General features: G+C 44.3%; 1 protein-coding gene across 1 annotated transcript in view; it reads right to left on the bottom strand.

Annotated features, from left to right (window-relative positions):
- Nucleotides 1–20,432, bottom strand: part of PROS1 (protein S) — a 469,412-nt gene that overhangs the window by 250,563 nt on the left and 198,417 nt on the right. Inside the window, exon 6 of the mRNA XM_086934426.1 lies at nucleotides 17,301–17,432. Coding sequence (XP_086790552.1) covers nucleotides 17,301–17,432 — 132 coding nt within the window. The remainder of the gene's footprint in view (nucleotides 1–17,300; nucleotides 17,433–20,432) is intronic.

The raw sequence follows: 20,432 nt of genomic DNA, 5'->3' as shown, positions 1-20,432 counted from the left end.
TACGCAACGCTGCGCAACTACGCAACGCCGCAACGCCACGCAACTACGCAACGCCACGCAACTACGCAACGCCACGCAACTACGCAACGCCACTCACACATGCAACGCCACGCAACTACGCAACGCCACGCAACTACGCAACGCCACGCAACTACGCAACGCCACGCAACAACGCAACGCCACTCAACTACGCAACGCCACTCAACTACGCAACGCCACTCAACTACGCAACGCCACTCAACTACGCAACGCCACTCAACTACGCAACGCCAATCAACTACGCCACGCCACTCAACTACGCCACGCCACTCAACTACGCAACGCCGCGCAACTACGCAACGCCGCAATGCCACGCAACTACGCAACGCCACGCAACAACGCAACGCCACTCACACATGCAACACCACTCAACTGCGCAACGCCACTCAACTACGCAACGCCGCTCAACTACGCAACCCCGCTCAACTACGCAACCCCGCTCAACTACGCAACGCCGCTCAACTACGCAACGCCGCTCAACTACGCAACGCCGCTCAACTACGCAACGCCGCTCAACTACGCAACGCCGCTCAACTACGCAACGCCGCTCAACTACGCAACGCCGCAATGCCACGCAACTACGCAACGCCACGCAACAACGCAACGCCACTCACACATGCAACGCCACTCACACATGCAACGCCACTCACACATGCAACGCCACTCACACATGCAACGCCACTCACACATGCAACGCCACTCACACATGCAACGCCACTCACACATGCAACGCCACTCACACATGCAACGCCACTCAACTACGCAACGCCACTCAACTACGCAACGCCACTCAACTACGCAACGCCACGCAACTACGCAACGCCACGCAACTACGCAACGCCACGCAACTACGCAACGCCACGCAACTACGCAACGCCACGCAACTACGCAACGCCACGCAACTACACGCAACGCCGCTCAACTACGCAACGCCGCGCAACTACGCAACGCCATGCAACTACGCAACACCACGCAACAACGCAACGCCACGCAACTACGCAACGCCACTCAACTACGCAACGCCACTCAACTACGCAACGCCACTCAACTACGCAACGCCACTCAACTACGCAACGCCACTCAACTACGCAACGCCACTCAACTACGCACACATGCAACGCCACTCACACATGCAACGCCACTCACACACGCAACGCCACTCACACACGCAACGCCACTCACACACGCAACGCCACTCACACACGCAACGCCACTCACACACGCAACGCCACTCACACACGCAACGCCACTCACACACGCAACGCCACTCACACACGCAACGCCACTCACACACGCAACGCCACTCACACACGCAACGCCACTCACACACGCAACGCCACTCACACACGCAACGCCACTCACACACACAACGCCACTCACACACACAACGCCACTCACACACGAAAAACCACTCACGTTGCCAATAGGTCTCGCAGTACGACAGTTGGAGCCATTACAATTGCAAATAACAATGCCTTTCACTTTGGTTATCATTTTAAATACATAAAGGGCTTTGTCATTTACAAAACCAATAGCTCCAACTTTCCTACTGCGAGACCTATTGGCAACGCCAGTGCTTGTTTAATATACTTACCCCCAGATTCATCAAGAACACATTTTGCGATTCCTTAATAGCGAAAAATACTGATTCGCTATTAAGGAATAGCAAAATGCTATTCATGAAGAAATCACTTAAAAATAGCGATTTCTAATAATTCCTTAATTGCGACTCGCAAATTGCGATTCGCAATTAAGGAATATCTCCCCATTCATTCCTATGGGCCTAGAGGCCCATAGGAATGAATGGTAAAGCCATCTCAATTTGCTAATCGCAATTAGCGTTTCGCAAATTGAGATTGCAATTTCAAGGGTGCAGGGGTGTCCAAAGGACACCCTGTTGCATACATGAAATTGATGTGAGCACATATGTTGCGCACGCACATGCCCTTAGGGCATGTGTGTGCGCGCAACATGGAACTTTGAAAAATGCACTTTAGTGCATTTTTCAAAGTTGTTGCTATTTACCACGTAGTTAGACTTCGCGGTAAATAGCGACCCCAGATTGCAAATTCGCAATTTTAAAATGGTTCATGAATTGCATTTAAGGAATCTCAAATTGAGATTCCTTAAATGCAATTAATCGCAATTTAGCGATTTCTAGTATTGCGATTTTTGCATTTGGGATGATGAATCCTAAATGCAAAAATAGCGCTCGCAAAGGGCCAGATTCTCAGAATCTGGCCTTTTGCGAGCCAATTTTAGTTTGATGAATCTGGCTGTTAGTGGGTAATCTCAGGCACAAAACTTAGAAGGGTGGCAATTTTAGAAGAAATTAGGCATAAATTATAGGTTGTGACTCTTGTCCTTTGGTGACGGAGCATTATATAATCAACAACAAAGGAGTGACTGCAAATTCAAAAAAGTGCCACAAGTGGAGTGGAACGTGAAAAAATAAACAAAAATTATTTTGTATTACCCTCACTCACCCGACTATTGGGTGACATGCTTCATCATTGGGTATTTTTTCACCAGGCAGGTAAAAGACCTACCTGGTGTGCTACGACACCTGCACTTACAGTGGAGCTGGATAAAGATAAAAACAGTGATAAATTGTGATAGTGATAAAAATGAAAAAGGTGCGGACATTGATCCAAACTAGACTTTAATAAAGATCAATAGGAGCGCCAGATTAAAAGTTTGTGGAAGGACAGTATTGACTTTAAACTTGAGTCAAATTGTCCTGTTTATTGAGTCAAATGGTCGACATGTTTCTGCTCATTAAGGCCAATTTGGCCGAGCTTTTTTCAGGACCAAACACAATTCAAACACTGGGCGGTGTGCGCACTCTAAGGCGTACCCTAACATCAGTGTTTCTTGAAACTTAACTAAACTCACGGTTCTCAATACCGGTTCAACCTGGCATTTCCAGGTATTGCAATCTGTGGAGAAATGGGGAAAAAGAAACATGTAGAAACAGACATATTTTCGCAAGTACTATGAGTAAAAAAGTTTTTCTCCAAATCACTATATCAACGTGCACTCCACTTTTCTAACCCACATCGGTATGCAACTGTCAATTTCACGCATGGGTAAGTAAGCATATTGTAATCAAAATTGATATTGTATTATTGAAGATCAATTATATGGGGAAATGAGATAAGCTTATTATGCTATTGTGATCAATCCCCATAGGGTCCAGAAGTACTTGGACAATGTAGCGTCTTACCATTAAAAAAGTCACCGCTATGTATTTCAAAGAACACGACTTTTATCTAAAACCACGTGCAAGATAATTTTAACAAAAGGACCAGTATATGAGTACCCAGCCGGGTACTTAAAGATAACCAAAAACACCCGCCAATGTGGACCCAATAGAGCTAGCACACAGAAGGGGTTACGTTATTATATTTACGTGAAACCGATGTTAGTCTCACTTCATGGGCAAAGTGGCGGGGGTTACTTCACATCGAAGGAACCTGTGGGCAAAGAAGAGGCCATCAGAAAAACGCGCTGACAACCACGGTCCGCTGTTTGTACAGAAAGGGGACAGACATGGTATTTGGTCGGCATGGTATTTTGTTTGAGGCAGGTCTTACTCACTTTCACTCCGATGGCTCCCCGCATTGTAACCTACAAGGTTTACGTCCACCGCCCGAATGTTAGCCAATGTGTGTTGTCGTAAGGGAGATATGAAGTCACGTGGGTCACGTGTCGGAGGGCAGCGAATCACATCACAAGTCTCTTTGAAGTGCGCTTGTAGTGATGCTGACATCTTAAAGAGACAGTTACAAGAAAATCAAGACGTAACTTTATCAATCTTAGATCGATGCACAAAAGACAAAGATAGAACGTGTGTGTTGTCTGCCATTAGTTCCCGTAAAAGAGGTATTAAAACGGGAGATTATTTACCTTATTTAAGACCCAACTACAAACAACTCGATAAGCAAACCCAAATAGATTTATCAGGCAAATCTGTTACACAGTATATGTAGGAACTGAATCAGAAACTGTGGAGATGAAACAGAATCAAAGTGTCATATCAGCGATGCATAACTGTTCCCCATGTGATGTTATCGTTTAGGCCTCGTAGGTGGGTAGACAAACGATACACCCACCGCTGTTCTTTTTCAAACAGGGATTCATGTAGTCTGGTGCCAGAGTGTATCTGCTCTACCACTGTCCACCTAATATCATTAGGATTATGATTTGCCTCAATGAAATGTGTGGTAAGCTTTGTGGTATTCTTTTTGCATCTGATACTACTGTGATGCTCGCAGATCCTCAACTTAATGCGCCGTGTAGTCATTCCAATATAGCGTAAGCCACAAGGGCATGTTATTAGGTAGACTACGTTACAGGAATTGCAGTTTGTATGTTGGCGCAAGTGCACTACATCCACCACAGGGATGGTGTCCTAATACAGGGGGAAGTCCCCAAGCGTTAAGTACAGTGCTCTGCATTTGTCCTGACGTTGTAGTTGGTCGGGTATGTACCAACGAGTCTCTAAGACTTCTCGCTCTCCGGTGGGAGAAGAGAGGTTTTTTCCAGTTGTGCGTGTTGCTAGTGAGAATAGTCCAGTGTCTGTTGATACACCTACTTACGGTGTTCGACAAACTATTATAAGTTGTTACACATGTGAGGGGTATATCCTCCTCAGGGACTCTTGGGTGGTCTTCTATCAGCACTTCCCTTGGCTGGTTTTTGGCCCGTTTGCAGCTTGTGGCCAGAATCTTTTTAGGATAGCCACGTGTTTCAAGTTTTTGGGTCAATATCGCTGACTGATCTTTGAAATCTCCCATCTCACTACAATTACGTCTAAGACGTAAGTGTTGGCCGTATGGGAGATTCTCTCTCAATGTGCGGGGATGAAAACTGGTGAAATGTAAGAGATTATTTTTTGACGTCGGTTTCTGATAGTTCTTGGTTTGTAACCGGTTTCCTTTTCTGGTGATTGTGATGTCAAGGAAAACCATTTCACTGGGGTTGTAGTTGTGGGTGAGTCTCAGATGTTCATTACAGGTATTAATCCAAGTTAAGAACTCTTTTAGCTGTGATTCTGAGCCAAATCATAATCCTAATGATATTAGGTGGACAGTGGTTGAGCAGATACACTCTGGCACCAGACTACATGAATCCCTGTTTGAAAAATAACAGCAGTGGGTGTATCGTTTGTCTACCCACCTACGAGGCCTAAACGATAACATCCCATGGGGAACAGTTATGCATCGCTGATATGACACTTTGATTCTGTTTCATCTCCACAGTTTCTGATTCAGTTCCTACATATACTGTGTAACAGATTTGCCTGATAAATCTATTTGGGTTTGCTTATCGAGTTGTTTGTAGTTGGGTCTTAAATAAGGTCAATAATCTCCCGTTTTAATACCTCTTTTACGGGAACTAATGGCAGACAACACACACGTTCTATCTTTGTCTTTTGTGCATCGATCTAAGATTGATAAAGTTACGTCTTGATTTTCTTGTAACTGTCTCTTTAAGATGTCAGCATCGCTACAAGCGCACTTCAAAGAGACTTGTGATGTGATTCGCTGCCCTCCGACACGTGACCCACGTGACTCCATATCTCCCTAACGACAACACACATTGGCTAACATTCGGGCGGTGGACGTGAACCTTGTAGGTTCAAGTTCAAGTTCAAGTTCAGTAATTTGTATAGCGCACTACTCACCCGGAGGGTCTCAAGGCGCTTGAGGGAGAGTGGATGCGTTATTTATCGAATAGCCAGGTTTATAGCTGCTTTCTGAAAGAGAGGTGGTTCTGTGTGAGGCGGAGGTGAGTGGGGAGAGAGTTCCAGGTCTTGGCCGCTAAGTAGGAAAAAGATCTTCCTCCCATGGTGGATCTATTAATGCGTGGAATTGCTGCAAGGGCTTGATTGGATGAACGTAGTTGGTGGGTGGGGGTGTAGAAGGATAGTCGTTTGTTGAGGCATTCGGGTCCTAGTTCGTAGAGGGCCTTGTGTGCGTGGGTGAGGAGACGAAACTTTATTCTCTTGTTGACGGGAAGCCAGTGGAGATCTTTCAGGTGACCGGAGATGTGATCTTGACGGGGGATGTCCAGTATGAGTCTGGCTGAGGCGTTTTGGATGGGTTGGAGTTTTTTCTGTAATTTGGCTGTGGTTCCGGCGTAGAGGGTGTTTCCGTAATCTAATCAACTAGTGACTAGTGCGTGGGTGACTGTCTTTCTTGTTTCGGTGGGGATCCAGCGGAAGATTTTTTTGAGCATGCGCAGGATGTTGAAGCACGATGATGAGACGGCGTTGACTTGTCTGGTCATCGATAGGGAGGAGTCAAGGATGAAGCCCAGCTTACGTGCATGGTTCGTGGGAATGGGTGCGGTTCCCAGGGCCGGTGGCCACAATGAGTTGTCCCAGGAAGAGGGGGATGAGCCTATTATGAGGACTTCCGTTTTGTCCGAGTTCAGTTTTAAACGGCTGTTCTTCATCCACTTGGCTACTTCTTTCATTCCTTCGTGTAGATTGGTTTTGGCGGTGTTGGGGTCTTTGGTGAGGGAGAGGATCAGCTGGGTGTCGTCAGCGTAGGAGATGATGTTGAGGTTGTGTTGTCGCGCGATGGATGCGAGGGGACTCATGTATACGTTGAAGAGGGTGGGACTGAGTGATGATCCTTGTGGTACTCCGCAGATGACGTCGGTGGCCTCTGATTTGAAAGGGGGGAGGCAGACTCTCTGGGTTCTTCCGGCGAGGAACGAGATGATCCAGTCCAACGCTTTTCCTTGTACTCCGACGTTGTTGAGGCGTTTAATGATTGTGTTATGACAGACTGTGTCGAATGCGGTGGAGAGGTCAAGTAGGATGAGGGCAACTGTTTCTCCGTTGTCCAGTAGCGTTCGGATGTCGTCCGTAGCGGCGATGAGGGCGGTTTCGGTGCTGTGTTTGGCTCGGAAGCCAGACTGTGAGGATTCAAGGAAGGTGGCGAGCTGACTATTGACGGCTTTCTCGATGACTTTGGCCGGGAAGGGGAGGAGTGAGATGGGGCGGTAGTTCTTAAGTTCCGAGGAGTCCGCTGTGGGTTTCTTCAGAAGGGCGCTGAGTTCGGCATGTTTCCAGCTTTCTGGGAAGGTAGCGGAGATGAAGGAGCAGTTGATGACATCGCGGAGATGGGGTGCGATGATGGAGTCTGCTTTGTTGAAAATGTGGTGGGGACAATGGTCAGTTGGCGATCCCGAGTGGATGGAGTTCATCATGCGGATGGTGTCTTCAGTCGTGATTGGGTTCCAGGCGCAAAGGTTGTGAGAGTGCTGTTTTGGTTCGGAGTTGGGTGGAGTGGGTTGTTCTTCGGACAGGTTTACAAAGCTGTTATGAATGTCGGCGATTTTGTTGTGGAAGAAGGAGGATAGGGAGTCGCAGAGGTCCTGGGAGGGAGTGATGTCGTTGGTGCCGGTGGTGGGGTTGGTAAATTCTTTGACGATGTTGAATAGTTCCTTGCTGTTGTGGGCGTTGTTGTCGAGTCGATCCTTGAAAGCTGATTTCTTGGTGGATGGGATCAATTGGTGGTGTTTGCGGGTGGCGTCCTTGAAGGCGATCAGGTTGTCAGTGGTTGGGTTTTTTCTCCATGTTTCCTCGAGGGTACGACATAACTTCTTGGATTTCTTAAGGTCCTCGTTGAACCAAGGGGCCTTTTTGTTTCCTTGTTTGATCTGGTGGTTTTTAAAGGGTGCTAATTCGTCAGCGCTGTGGGTGATCCATTGTGTGAGATTAGTGGCAGCTTGGTTTGGGTCCGAAGATATGGCGGGGGGGTTTTGGTTAAGCGATGTGAAGAGTTGGTCGGTGGTGATTTTGTTCCAGTTTCTTTGAGGAATAGGTTTTGGTGGGATGTGAGTCATGGTCTTTTTGTAGCTAAAGTGGACGCAACTGTGGTCCGTCCAGTGGAGGGCTGTGGTGTGATCGAAGGAGATGTGTTTGCTGGAGGTGAAGATGGGGTCGAGCGTGTGTCCGGCTAAGTGGGTTGGGGTGTCAACAAGTTGTTTGAGTCCGAGATTGGCCAGGTTGTCCAGAAGGGTGGTGGTGTTGCTGTCATTTTTCTTTTCCAGGTGGAAGTTGAGGTCTCCTAGTAGAATGTAGTTCTCGGAGGTGAGGGCATGTGGGCTGATGAAGTCAGTGATGTCTTCGTTAAATTGTGAGCGGGATCCTGGTGGTCTGTAGATGAGGGTGCCTCTAAGTGTGGTTCTGGGGTCCGTGTGGATCTGGAATTGAAGGTGTTCGGCGGTCGCGAGGTTGTCGTCAGACCTGGTCGTGATTCGGATGGTGTTCTTATGGGCGATGGCGATGCCTCCTCCTGTTTGGTTTGTGCGATCTTTTCGGATGATCTTGTAGGCGTCCGGGATGGCTATGGCGATGTCGGGCGCTGATGAGGTGTTCATACAGGTTTCTATAAGGAAGGCGACGTCCGGTGATGTAGTGTCGAGTAGGTCCTAGAGTTCCGTGGCGTGTTTGTGGACCGAGCGGGTGTTCAGCAGGATGCATTTCAGGTGGTTAGAATCGGAGTTGTGTTTGGAGGAGGAGGATTTGGTATGTGTCTTGATGCAGGCGAATTTGCAGGAGTGGCAGGAGAAAGGACCGTGGGTGTGTCCTGGGGTAGCGACGCAGCATTGTGGGGTGCGACCGGGGTTAAGGGCAAGGAGCGTAGCGGTGGCATACGTTATGCGGGTGGAGTGGATTTTGTGGGAGCCAGGGGGTCTGGCACTTGGTGCGGTCCAGGCGCGGAAGGGCGCAGACGGGCTTACCTTTGGCGCACCTTCGGCGCGCATGGGGCGCGTCCGCTGCGCGTGAACGCTGCGCGCAAAAGCATCTGACATATATGGAAAGTGGAAGGGGAGGGGAGGGGCGAGGGAGGATCAGCTGGGAGGCGGGGCGGGCTGTAGAGGACGGCCTCCGAGGCACAACAACAACTAAAATGGCAGCGAAAACGAAACTAGAGACAGGCTGGGGCACAGAGACTAATTAAGGACTGAGACAATGTGTGTTGAAAGCGCGACAATGATCGAATGACAAAACAAGCAATGCAATATTCAAACAAAGCCACACAAATAGCGCTACAACTGGGAAAGTGTGAATGAAAGCACAGTGCTAAAATCGGCTTAAAGCGCTAGAAATATTTCTATTCTTCCACAATGCTAATCGCGCTACAGCGCTATGCTAGATAGGAGCCAGCAGATTTGAAAGCAGCAGATCTGAGCAAAGAGCGCAGCCAACGATACCAGATGAGAGCTGGGAGCGTGGGGAGCGACCGCTACTGAGAGCGTCAGGACGGTCACAGCTCTTCCGAGTGTGGGAGCAGGCTATGCAGTCAGTGGGAGGGAGGATCAGCTGGGAGGCGGGCGGGCTGGAGCTGGAGCTGGGCGGGGAGCCATCGGAGTGAAAGTGAGTAAGACCTGCCTCAAACAAAATACCACGCCGACCAACTACCATGTCTGTCCCCTTTTTGTACAAACAGCGGACCGTGGTTGTCGGCACTTTATTCTGATGGCCTCTTCTTTGCCCACAGGTTCCTTCGATGTGAAGTAACCCCCGCCACTTTGCCCATGAAGTGAGACTAACATCGGTTTCACGTAAATATAATAACGTAACCCCTTCTGTGTGCTAGCGCTATTGGGTCCACATTGACGGGTGTTTTTGGTTATCTTTAAGTACCCGGCTGGGTACTGATATACTGGTCCTTTTGTTAAAATTATCTTGCACGTGGTTTTAGATAAAAGTCGTGTTCTTTGAAATACGTAGCGGTGACTTATTTAATGGTAAGACGCTACATTGTCCAAGTACTTCTGGACCCTATGTGGATTGATCACAATAGCATAATAAGCTTATTTCAACTCCCCATATAATTGATCTTCAATAATACAATATCAATTTTGATTACAATATGCTGACTTACCCATGCGTGAAATTGACAGTTGCATACCGATGTGGGTTAGAAAAGTGGAGTGCACGTTGATATAGTGATTTGGAGAAAAACTTTTAAATATGTCTGTTTGGACATGTTTCTTTTTCTCCTTTTCTCCACAGATCGCAATACCTGGAAATGCCAGGTTGAACCGGTATCGAGAACCGCGAGTTTAGTTAAGTTTCAAAAAACACTGAGGTTAGGGTACGCCTTAGAGTGCGCACACTGCCCAGTGTTTGAATTGTGTTTGGTCCTGAAGAAAGCTCGGCCAAATTGGCCTCAATGAGCAGAAACATGTCGACCATTTGACTCAATAAACAGGACAATTTGACTCAAGTTTAAAGTCAATACTGTCCTTCCACAAACTTTTAATCTGGCGCTCATATTGATCTTTATTAAAGTCTGGTTTGGATCAATGTCCGCACCTTTTTAATTTTTATCACTATCACAATTTATCACTGTTTTTATCTTTATCCAGCTCAGCTGTAATTGCAGGTGTCGTAGCACATCAGGTAGGTCTTTTACCTGCCTGGTGAAAAAATACCCAATGATGAAGCATGTCACCCAATAGTCGGGTGAGTGAGGGTAATACAAAAACATTTTTGTTTATTTTTTCACGTTCCACTCCACTTTAGGCACTTTTTTGAATTTGAAGTCACTCCTTTGTTGTTGATTATATTTAGAATGGGGTAGAGGAGTGTCCTTGGAACCCTTTCTCTCTTGTTTATCCGACGGAGCATTATAACCTGAGGGATAGCTCAGGTGTCTGGCTGCTGACCTATGTGTAGACTGAGAGACAGTTCAGCTATTTGAAGCCTGAACGTATAATTTATACCAAACCAAATGCATATTGCCTCCGCCTAAACCAAATGCCTCTATGTTCAATTTCCTAGAGTGCACTGTAGGTCAGATGTAGACTTTGCTTTAATGTATGACTTGTGTGCCAGGATGGTGTCTATCGAGAGGGAATACATGAGCAATCCCCCATGTGTAGGCAAAGCATTGCTGTGCCCTGACTCTTCGAACTAGTGTGGTTTGGCAGCAAAATGCTTGTCAACACTTATTCTGCTGTGAAACTAAGCTTGGGTTTCACAAAAACAGCATACCTCTGAAATTGTGTGTAATAGTTTACCAATGCAAAAGCCTGCACCACAAAAACACTACTTTGTGCTATCCCAATAGTTAAAGTGGTTGTTTACATTTGTTGTAGATATTCCCCTGACGAAGGCCTAGTGCCGAAATGCATAGGGATGGAATCTAACCGTGATACTATGATGAAATACTTCAACATATTCATTTGAAGAGATAACAGAAGTAAAAAAAAAATCAAAATGTCATGTTTTTGAAAACTAAAAACATATGAATCATCGACCGTTTCTGAGCATTTCTTGTTCATCTTTGCTGTAATTTACAGCACCAGAATACCTGTGCCCAGAGAGACATTTCCACAGCGGTGTAGGTGCTACCAGGTTATTGTGTTACTAGATCAACTGACACTATGATCATTGTGGTTTCGGCATCATTTTGAGATTAGAAGCCAGACAGCCTTTAGCCACGCATGGCTGATTTCAAGTCATTGTTAAGACTGGGAAACACCGTTTTTTTGTACCAAGAAGGAGGAACAATTTATCATGCTTTCTGAAGTCTATTTATCATGCTTTCTGAAGTCTATTTATCATGCTTTCTGAAGTCTATGCAGTCACACACTATACAAGATTTAATTACTTATAAAACTATGTGAGCAAAAGGCATACATCATTTGGAGTTATGTGCACCCTAGCTCATGCCGCAGAACACAATTCAATACATGCTGCCCAGATACAGGAAATTGGTTGTAAATCTTCTCTATGGTGTGAGATGAGAAATGACCCTAAATGACTTGCCAGCATTATTACCAAATTAATCGAAGCTAACCAAATTGCAGACGTCTGCTGTCCAACTATGTAAACTCCATCCAATATGATGAAGATGATGATGATGAAGTCCCAAACCGAAATCGAACCTAAACTGAGTTTCATTGAGTGATGACCAACATTCTTTTTGCAGCCAAATCTGTTACCTGAACTGAACTCTTAGCATACTACAGGTGAAAGGGTCCAGGTGGTGTTGGCTTACATTGCAAACAAGGTGCTTAGTACAACCAGAAATCCATGGACGTTCTGAACAATTGTACAGTCAAACAGGCCTTAATAGTACCTTAAGACGATAATCAGGAATAACACATAACAAAGGTTTGATCATTTTAAAAGTCGATTTGAAAGGCCAAATAAACCATAGGCTAAGGCCTACTAGTGTAAAAAAAAGTGTAGGTAAGTATGCCCCCCTCCCAGTGGGTGACATTCAATAGCGAAGATATTGTAGAAGTTGAAGTGGCAAGACAGAAAACACCTAGGAGTTAAGTGATCATCAACAACCAAGCAGGTTTCTTAACCTTACACTTAGACACTGAATTTGCTGATACCATTTTAAGAGACTTGCTCCATGGACTGAAAGCAACAGACTCAGTCATGAGAAGCTAAGCATGATGGGCCAAACGCATTGCTGAGTGCAGGTGAAGTGAGATTCAAGGGAAAGAAAGAACCCAGAACAGAGACCCATAGAAAACAAACTCAAGCTGAGAAGCATGAAGAGTGTGGTTCTGCAATGCTACGTCAAGTTCAGAAATGCACAAAGGTAGTAATCTTCTGGTTCAGGCACTCGAGCCATGAGACAATGTAAGATGTTGTGACAATGAGATTGTGTGCAGTAGAATGACTCCTTGTCTGAACAATCTGGATCTGACTCTCTGTACTACATGTCAAACAGTACTACACTATATCCTTCAGGATTATCGGGGGTCTCTGTCAGGCCCAGGGACCCAGAAAGGCAGGATTCTTTACCCGTTTGATGTAATTTGTTTTCAAGAGACCTGGCTGAAGAACCAAAAAGACAGATGAACCATCTATTAGGAGGTTTCCTAATAAACTTACATGCCCAGCTATTGGCAGTATGGATATCTGAATAATCTTGATGGCGATATCTTTGATATAAAATATGATTAATATACTATTTATAATAGACATTTGGCAGTATGTTTTCTAACAATGTCCACAACATTGCTAATTTTATTGTTTCACACATGAAAAATATTTCCAAAGCTTCTCAAGTAGATCTAATACACTGTTTGTTAAACAATGATTTTAGGTAAGTTTTCCTCTCCAAAAGCAAACAAGCATTGGCAATGACAATTAGACTGGCTCATGCATCTAATCATCCATCCATCTACTAATTCTTGCATACGCACGCTCGCCCATGCGCATTAGCGCAAGGAGGCACACACCATCTCACCATTAAGGAGTTGCTTTCAGACAGGTGCCATCAGAGTTGGCTGTACTTTTTTTCAAATCATAGAGATGAAAACAAAGCATTAAAAAGTAAAATGCCCCTTCAAAGCATGCAATCATTCTAGTTCAAAAGCAGAGAATACGAGAATATAAGTTGCAAATGGAATCTGGTCTTGTGAATATTTGCTTATAAACAAATCGCTCAGTTCGATTTAGAGAACAGATTGGGTGATTGTTTATAAGCATAGATTTACAGAACTGTCATTATACTTTAAATTAAGACCAGATTCCATTCGAAGTTGCATCAATGCATCATGTATCTTCTTTATTTCAATTGTAAATCTTGTCTGGTAGAATTTATTTATTTATTTACTTAGAGAATCTTATATAGCGCACAGATACCCCAACGGGGTGTCCCACCGCTCCTGTGAGTACTGAAGCTATATTTAACTCAGATGGAGCTTAACAGAAGAGAAAGGTTTTTAAAGCTCTCCGGAAGGGGAGTTCTTCCTGTATGGACCAGATGGACATGGGAAGCTTGTTCCAGTGGGTAGAGGCACAGACTTGGAATGTTTTACCCCCAGAGCGTACTTTTTTGAATCTGGGGGTGGAAAGAAGATGTTTAAAGCTGGAACGAAGAAGTCTGGTGTTGCTATAGGGACGGAGGCAGGAGGAGAGGTATGCAGAGCCCTTTCCCCGGACTGCCCGGTGGGCCAGAGTAAGCGCTTTAAATTCCGCCCTTTTGTGCACGGGAAGCCAATGAAGCTTTCGCCGGTGAGGTCTGATATGTTCAAGAAGGGGGAGGCCGCAGACCAGACGAACAGCAGCATTCTGGACGGTCTGGAGACGCAGGTGAAGACCCAGGGATAGACCTAGTTACAGGCCGTTGGCATAATCCAGATGGGAGGTGATCAATGTCTGAACAATTGTTTTCCTAGTGTGACTAGGGAGGAAATTGATGAACTTTTTCACCATCCTAATCTTGGAAAAGCAGGCAGCGGATACCGTCTGGACTTGTTTTTGGAATGAAAGGTTGGTATCCCATTTAGGATTGCACTTCTTTGCTACTTTGCTCTTAGCAGAAGAGAACTTCATCAGGCCTTGTCCCAGTAGATTTCTCGTGATTCTAGTTCTGAGAACAATTTTTAGTGACGCTTGTGTACTGTAGGTCTTGATGAAGGTGGACAAATAATTGAAGGTTGTCCGCCACAACACGAGTCAATGTTTATACTGTCCATAGTGGAAAGGCTTTGCAGGAGGAATGTTTGGATATACCTTTTTCTTTTTTTTGTGAAGACTTTTATTCTCACACTGAGATCTTGTTTTAATGAATGGAATATATGGGTGATTTTGTTTGTAAGGATATGTTTGATGATTCGATTAATTTGATTATTGTAATGATGTGTTTATTTATTAATTATTAAAGATTATCTCTTTCGTTGGTACATCTTCTAAGTTGACTAAATTATCATTTCTGTATTTAGCTGTTGATTTTTCCAATAGTTGATGTTTTATTCATTTATTCTTGTTGACTATTACGGTATAGATTTGTTGTTTTTTGATTTTACTACATATACATCAATCACAGTTAGTGGATTGTCCAAGCAGCATTATTCCTTTAGAAAGGAATATAAGATGTTTGTTATCAATAAGTAAATATGCCTAGCAATTTATGTGTTTTATAGCATGAACAACTAAACTATCATTGTATCTATGTTGCTCTGCAATGTACTTTGCTCTAGTCTTACCTACTAATCTAGGGCTTACATAAAATGGGGCTAGCCCAAACTAATAGCCAACGCAGCGCCTGCTTGCAGGTGTTCATGTGAGTGGACAGTTTGATACCTTGCAGTCTCTTTGTAGACATTGGTGGACGTGAGGTTGGAAGCTGGCAAACATGCACAGATCTCAAAGTTTGAGATCTTGGTGCACAGAGGGGGCCATGGTAGCTTCTAGTTGCAGGCACATGGGACATCTCTGAGTAGCGATCACTTATTGAAGAAACAAGAAATCAGTGAAGGCACAAGGGCTCCTCACAGTTTCAGTCCCTTGAAGAAGGTAAGACAGAACTCTGATATTAGATTGTAAGAAGCACAATAGTACAATCCCAAATTGCTGAACTGATCTCTAAGTTTTCTAACAACAGTAGTTTATCTTCAGTTTCAGATACACATAATTACCCCCAGCAACGGCCCACTGCTACAGGTAGCTCATTCAACCTGAGACTTTGTCAATGCTTTTAACATTCCAATCATACACTGTAATGAAAGCACCATCTCCTTCATCAGCTATCATGGAGCTACTTGCATTAGATGCTCTTCTTACTGCTCGACTTTTGACAGTCCACATCTCTCCATTTCAACCACTTTGTGTCACCTGCACTTCAAATGAAACTGTGCAGAAGGACATTGCTGTTCAAGATGAGTTGGTTATCCATCTTAAAATGGGAAACTCTACACACCATTGTCCGGGAGTGAGGTTTTCAAACTGGACACTATAACACAAGCTGAAAGGACAACTCTTTGTGAATGGTTGGTGGCTCTTGTATTACGCAACACACATTTGAACTTTCTGCATTACTGCAAAGGTGGATAAAGCTTTAAAGATTATGAAATTGTAGGGCTGGTCAACAGCATTACTGGTATAAAATAAGTCCTGCTGATCTTCTTAGAGCCAAAAACACACTTTCTTCTAGATCGCACATTTCCTTTTTTCCTCCTGTAAGTAACCTCAGCTTTCTGAATGTTAGTGCTTTTTCATTTTTGATCTTTGAAATATAGTTCCACAATACAGTTAAATACTAACAGCTGTATGTTCAATGGAGGAAACATTTGCAAATATGAGCACATAATATGTGCCGGTTTGTGAAGTGCTTCGGCATCACATCCTTGTTGTCAATCCTTTTGGCTCCTAGGGAAGAGGAGGCTTTCCATGAGGCCTTTCAAGAGCATAATTCTACAGTGACCCAAAACTGTTTCGACTAACTTCTGACTATGTTCCACCAAATTAACAATGCAACTGATTGAGATGCTCACCCATTGCTTTCTGTTGCATTCTCCAGTGATCAATGCAGAGTACTCTTCACGCTTACACCAACAATTAAAGTGGCTAGGCAATCAATTGAATGCCTTTATTCTGACACTAAATGTTAGCCTGTTCCACCAATTGATAAACTAAGTTGGTCCAAACAGATGGAACCCACAATGCTTACTCACTCCTAAAATACAATGATCTCATCCTAAATCCAGCGGTTGTAAAAATAAAAAAGAATATTATTTTATTATTTATGTGTATTAAATGGGTTATACTGATGCACTTATGGGAATTGCGGTGATTTAATAGCCAAGAGGCTAAGCTTGGAATGAAGGAGACCCGCGGTATAAACTTAATTTTTAGCATTTGAACAGAAGAGTAGGAGATCTTCGGCAAATCAATATATTGTTGTGCCTCACATTGTTAACATGTGTAACATAGGTACACAAGTGTAATGAAAATCTGTAATGAAAAAAATTAAAATGACTATGCTGTTTCCAGTCTGGTATTGACCAGATTACATAGTCTTGCAGCCCTTCTGTATCACACCCTGGATTCTATCATCGGTTCTCCAATAGACTCCATTCACATACCACTGTTCGATGCACAACACATCACGATCAAGACAATCTTGCTCCAATTAAAAGTTACCTTTGGCAGTCAGTTGCTTCTTGGAGCTACATACACTGTATCAAATAATTTACGTTGAATGAATAAATAATAAAAGTAGAACTATAAAAAGGTATGCAGACCTAGATGTTTTTAGACATACTATTGTACTACGGCAGATTGATCTTGCTATTAAGCGGAGTATGTGCAGGTTAATTGAATAGGCAGAAAAAATAGTGTACAGATGAGACCTATAAATTGTTAAATACATCCTCAATGAGGCTCTAAACACCTCCCTCTTGCTACATTAATTTGTACATTGTTGGCTCAAAGACAGATTGACAGACTAAATCATGCATTTTAATCTAAATCATACCTTTGCAACTCTGTTTATTGGGAAGCATGTAGTAACCATCCTCACAAAGACAGCGGTAGCTCCCCAGAAAGTTACGGCAGATTTGGCTGCAGCCGCCATTTTCATTTTGTGGGTCCCAACATTCATTTATATCTAGAAAACAGGTTCAAGAAAACACAAATATAAGCAAATTGTTGTCAATAGCAGTACTGTTTGGTACATTGTAATATTGTATGTTATTTGGTTGGTCAAATTTCCTTCCTAAAATTATAAAATTATTATTTTACTATTTGCAAGGTATGCATCTGCCTTAACTCAGAAGAATAAAAGTCAACTTTTCACGAATTGTAAACTGAGTTCCTTTATTAAATTCAGATTTTTCAACTGTGGATGTGATTTATTGTGAGGTATTACCATAGATGAGTTAGCCAGGACTTTCTGAGTTTATTCAACTTTAGGGGTGGGTGGTAAACGTTGCTCCGCCAACGGAGTTCACAGAGTTTTGGCAACTCTGCGCTCCTTTTAGAGCGCACACAATAGCAAAATCTCTGTCAATCACTGCATGGTGGAGTTTACCGACGCCCACCTCTAGTTCTTACCTTCTCCCAAACTTCTGCCCACACTACTGTACTGCACAATCCAATGCCATGGGAGTTCTTTCGAAGCGTGGGTCATAAGTAGTACTTCCTGCATGAACATGCCGAGCTCAGTGGTGCAGTCTTAAGTCAGGACAATTCCCCAGCAGCTGAGATGGTTAGAAAGTGAAGGGGGCGGGCGTCAACTACAGCGCAAACCCAAAGGAAGGAACACATGCTAGAGCGGGAGGGGCGGCGGAAATAATCTTTCTGGGCGGAGCGATAATAAATACAAGCTTCTTATATAACATGGGAGCCAGGCCCTCTCTAGTAAAGGCAGCTCTTCGGGACCCAGCATGGCACCTTCTCTAGCCACGATATTCATAGTACTCTCCAAAGTGCTCCAGCCGCCTCCTTTTTAAAAAATAATCTTTTGTACTTATTTTCACAAAGCTCACAATTCATCAATATCGCATCGAAGACGACAAAAATTCATAGCCATTATGCAATAGATCCCCCATAGCAAAAATAAACAAAAAAGTTTTCCTAAACATGATACTTTCCCCACTTCATTTTACATGATTACCCGCTAGCTACCCAATTTTTCCATATCCTGGCTACCTTAGTAATGGAACCCACTATTTTTGCATATAGAAGTTCTCGATAATAGACTTTGTGCATCTTTAAGATCCGTTGGGAAAGTGTTGGAATATTATCAGATTTCCAATTAGTCAAAATAAATTACCTTGCAACCAAGGTAGAGATAAATACCATCTGACGTTGCCCGATGGTCGCTTGCACAGTAGATATGGTTATGCCTAAAAGGGCAGCATACGGATTGGGGGAAGATTACACTGCAACTTCCATCCAATTTCCAAAAAACCTCTTTCCGAAAATCAGAGGAAATGTAAATAAAACATGCACCCAGTCCTCAATAGCTTGTTTACACCGAAAACATCTAGCTTCTACCCCAGGAAATATTTTATGAAGCTTTGCTGGAGTTTAATACAGCATCCATTTGCTAATCCAGCCGCCTCCTTAAGTAACATGGTGGCCAGTCCCATCCTTAAACAGCAGTTAACGCAAGGGCCTCAATCAGTAGAGAGAGACTTGCTGAGTAATGTCCGTATAGCGTGGCTTTGGTTTCTAGTAGCTGTAGGTGGGACCTGTTCTGAAGTGGGCAGGGATGTGCGCTGGTAGGGAATGGAGAGTCATATTTAGGTGTGGATGATTTAGCCTAGTCCTCCAACTAATGCTGAAGTGACAACAACAATGGTGAAGATGGAGAGCGGTGCTCATAAGGGGCGGTGGGTAAGCGTAGAGTGTCTAGCAGGTCCGGTGTCTGGTACGATGCTAGACATCGGCCGTTGCATCCAGTGCTGATGAAGATATCAGGTTGCGATGTTGGGTACCAGTTGTTGATGTTGAGTATAAGGTACTGATGAGCATTGAGTACAGGTGTAGTAGTAGCAGATAAAAAATATGTGGTTTCATTTGTGGTTGTTAGATATCAACTAGCGCCTCAAGTGCAGACATGAGACGCGTCACATGCTTATAGGGAATTATCCAGAGCACAGCCATGTGATAGTATCCATTGTATCATAAGGGCATCATATTCAGAGTATGGCCACAAGACAGGTACAAATGTGATGAACTTGATAGCAGGGCATTCCCTAGGACATCAGGTGAGGATATGATACAATAGTTTGGCACCATGGTGTGGTCGAAGAGTGTCCGGTTCTTTTCAAAGCTTTTGTGTGGTTTGGTACTTGTGAACTCTGGTTTCGTCCTGAGCTCTTCTAGTAAACAACATACTTTTTGTCTTCCCCCTGATGACATATATTTTAGCAGAAGTGCTTCCCTATTGGGGAGTGGAGGGGGTTTGGAGGCTGTCTGGGGCAGAGTACCAGTATCTCAGTCACAGTGTGAAAGTACTGCATCACTACTAGGCTAATGCAGTGAATTCGAACAGAAGGGAATGCGTGCTGCCTCGTATTCACCCTCATGACGTATAGAGCAAGAAGATGTTTTCTTAAACACGGCTAAGCTCAGGTGGTCCCTACGTGACACCCGCAAACACTCCTCCACTCAGCCTCCAGACTGTTGCCCGGGTCCTTGGTATGTCAGATAAACTGACTTTATTCTGGTCATGTCAGCCCACGGGGACACAGAAAACACTGCAGTCCAAACATGAACTTCTCCCACTCCAACTGGAGTGACAGCCTTGAGCAAATACAACTTGACATGGCTGCAAGTGCCCACTGGGCCTCTCCGTGACATTTCCACATTTAATGAACTGCTCTATTTGTTCAGCAACAGAATTATCAAGCATGCAAGCAGCGGACGCATGTTCACTGCTCTAGTATGCGTGCAACCACAAACACATGTACAGTATTGACAGCGAAGTACATTTTTCCAGATTTTCTTGCCAGGTCGGCGACTGGGATGGAAGGAATGTTGCTCATAGTTTCCCAAATGCTGGATGTCTCTTTTGTGCTATCGTCATCGTGCTCAGTGCACTGCTGTAAGAGAGTGAGACACTCGTGCAGGCCATGGTCTCAGCACCTGCAGAAGCAAC

This window comes from Lissotriton vulgaris, chromosome 8 (genome assembly GCF_964263255.1).
Source record: "Lissotriton vulgaris chromosome 8, aLisVul1.2, whole genome shotgun sequence".
In the NCBI taxonomy this organism is placed as follows: Eukaryota; Metazoa; Chordata; class Amphibia; order Caudata; family Salamandridae; genus Lissotriton; species Lissotriton vulgaris.
The sequence above is the reverse complement of the archived record's forward strand: the minus strand, read 5'-3'. Positions and strand labels throughout refer to the sequence as shown.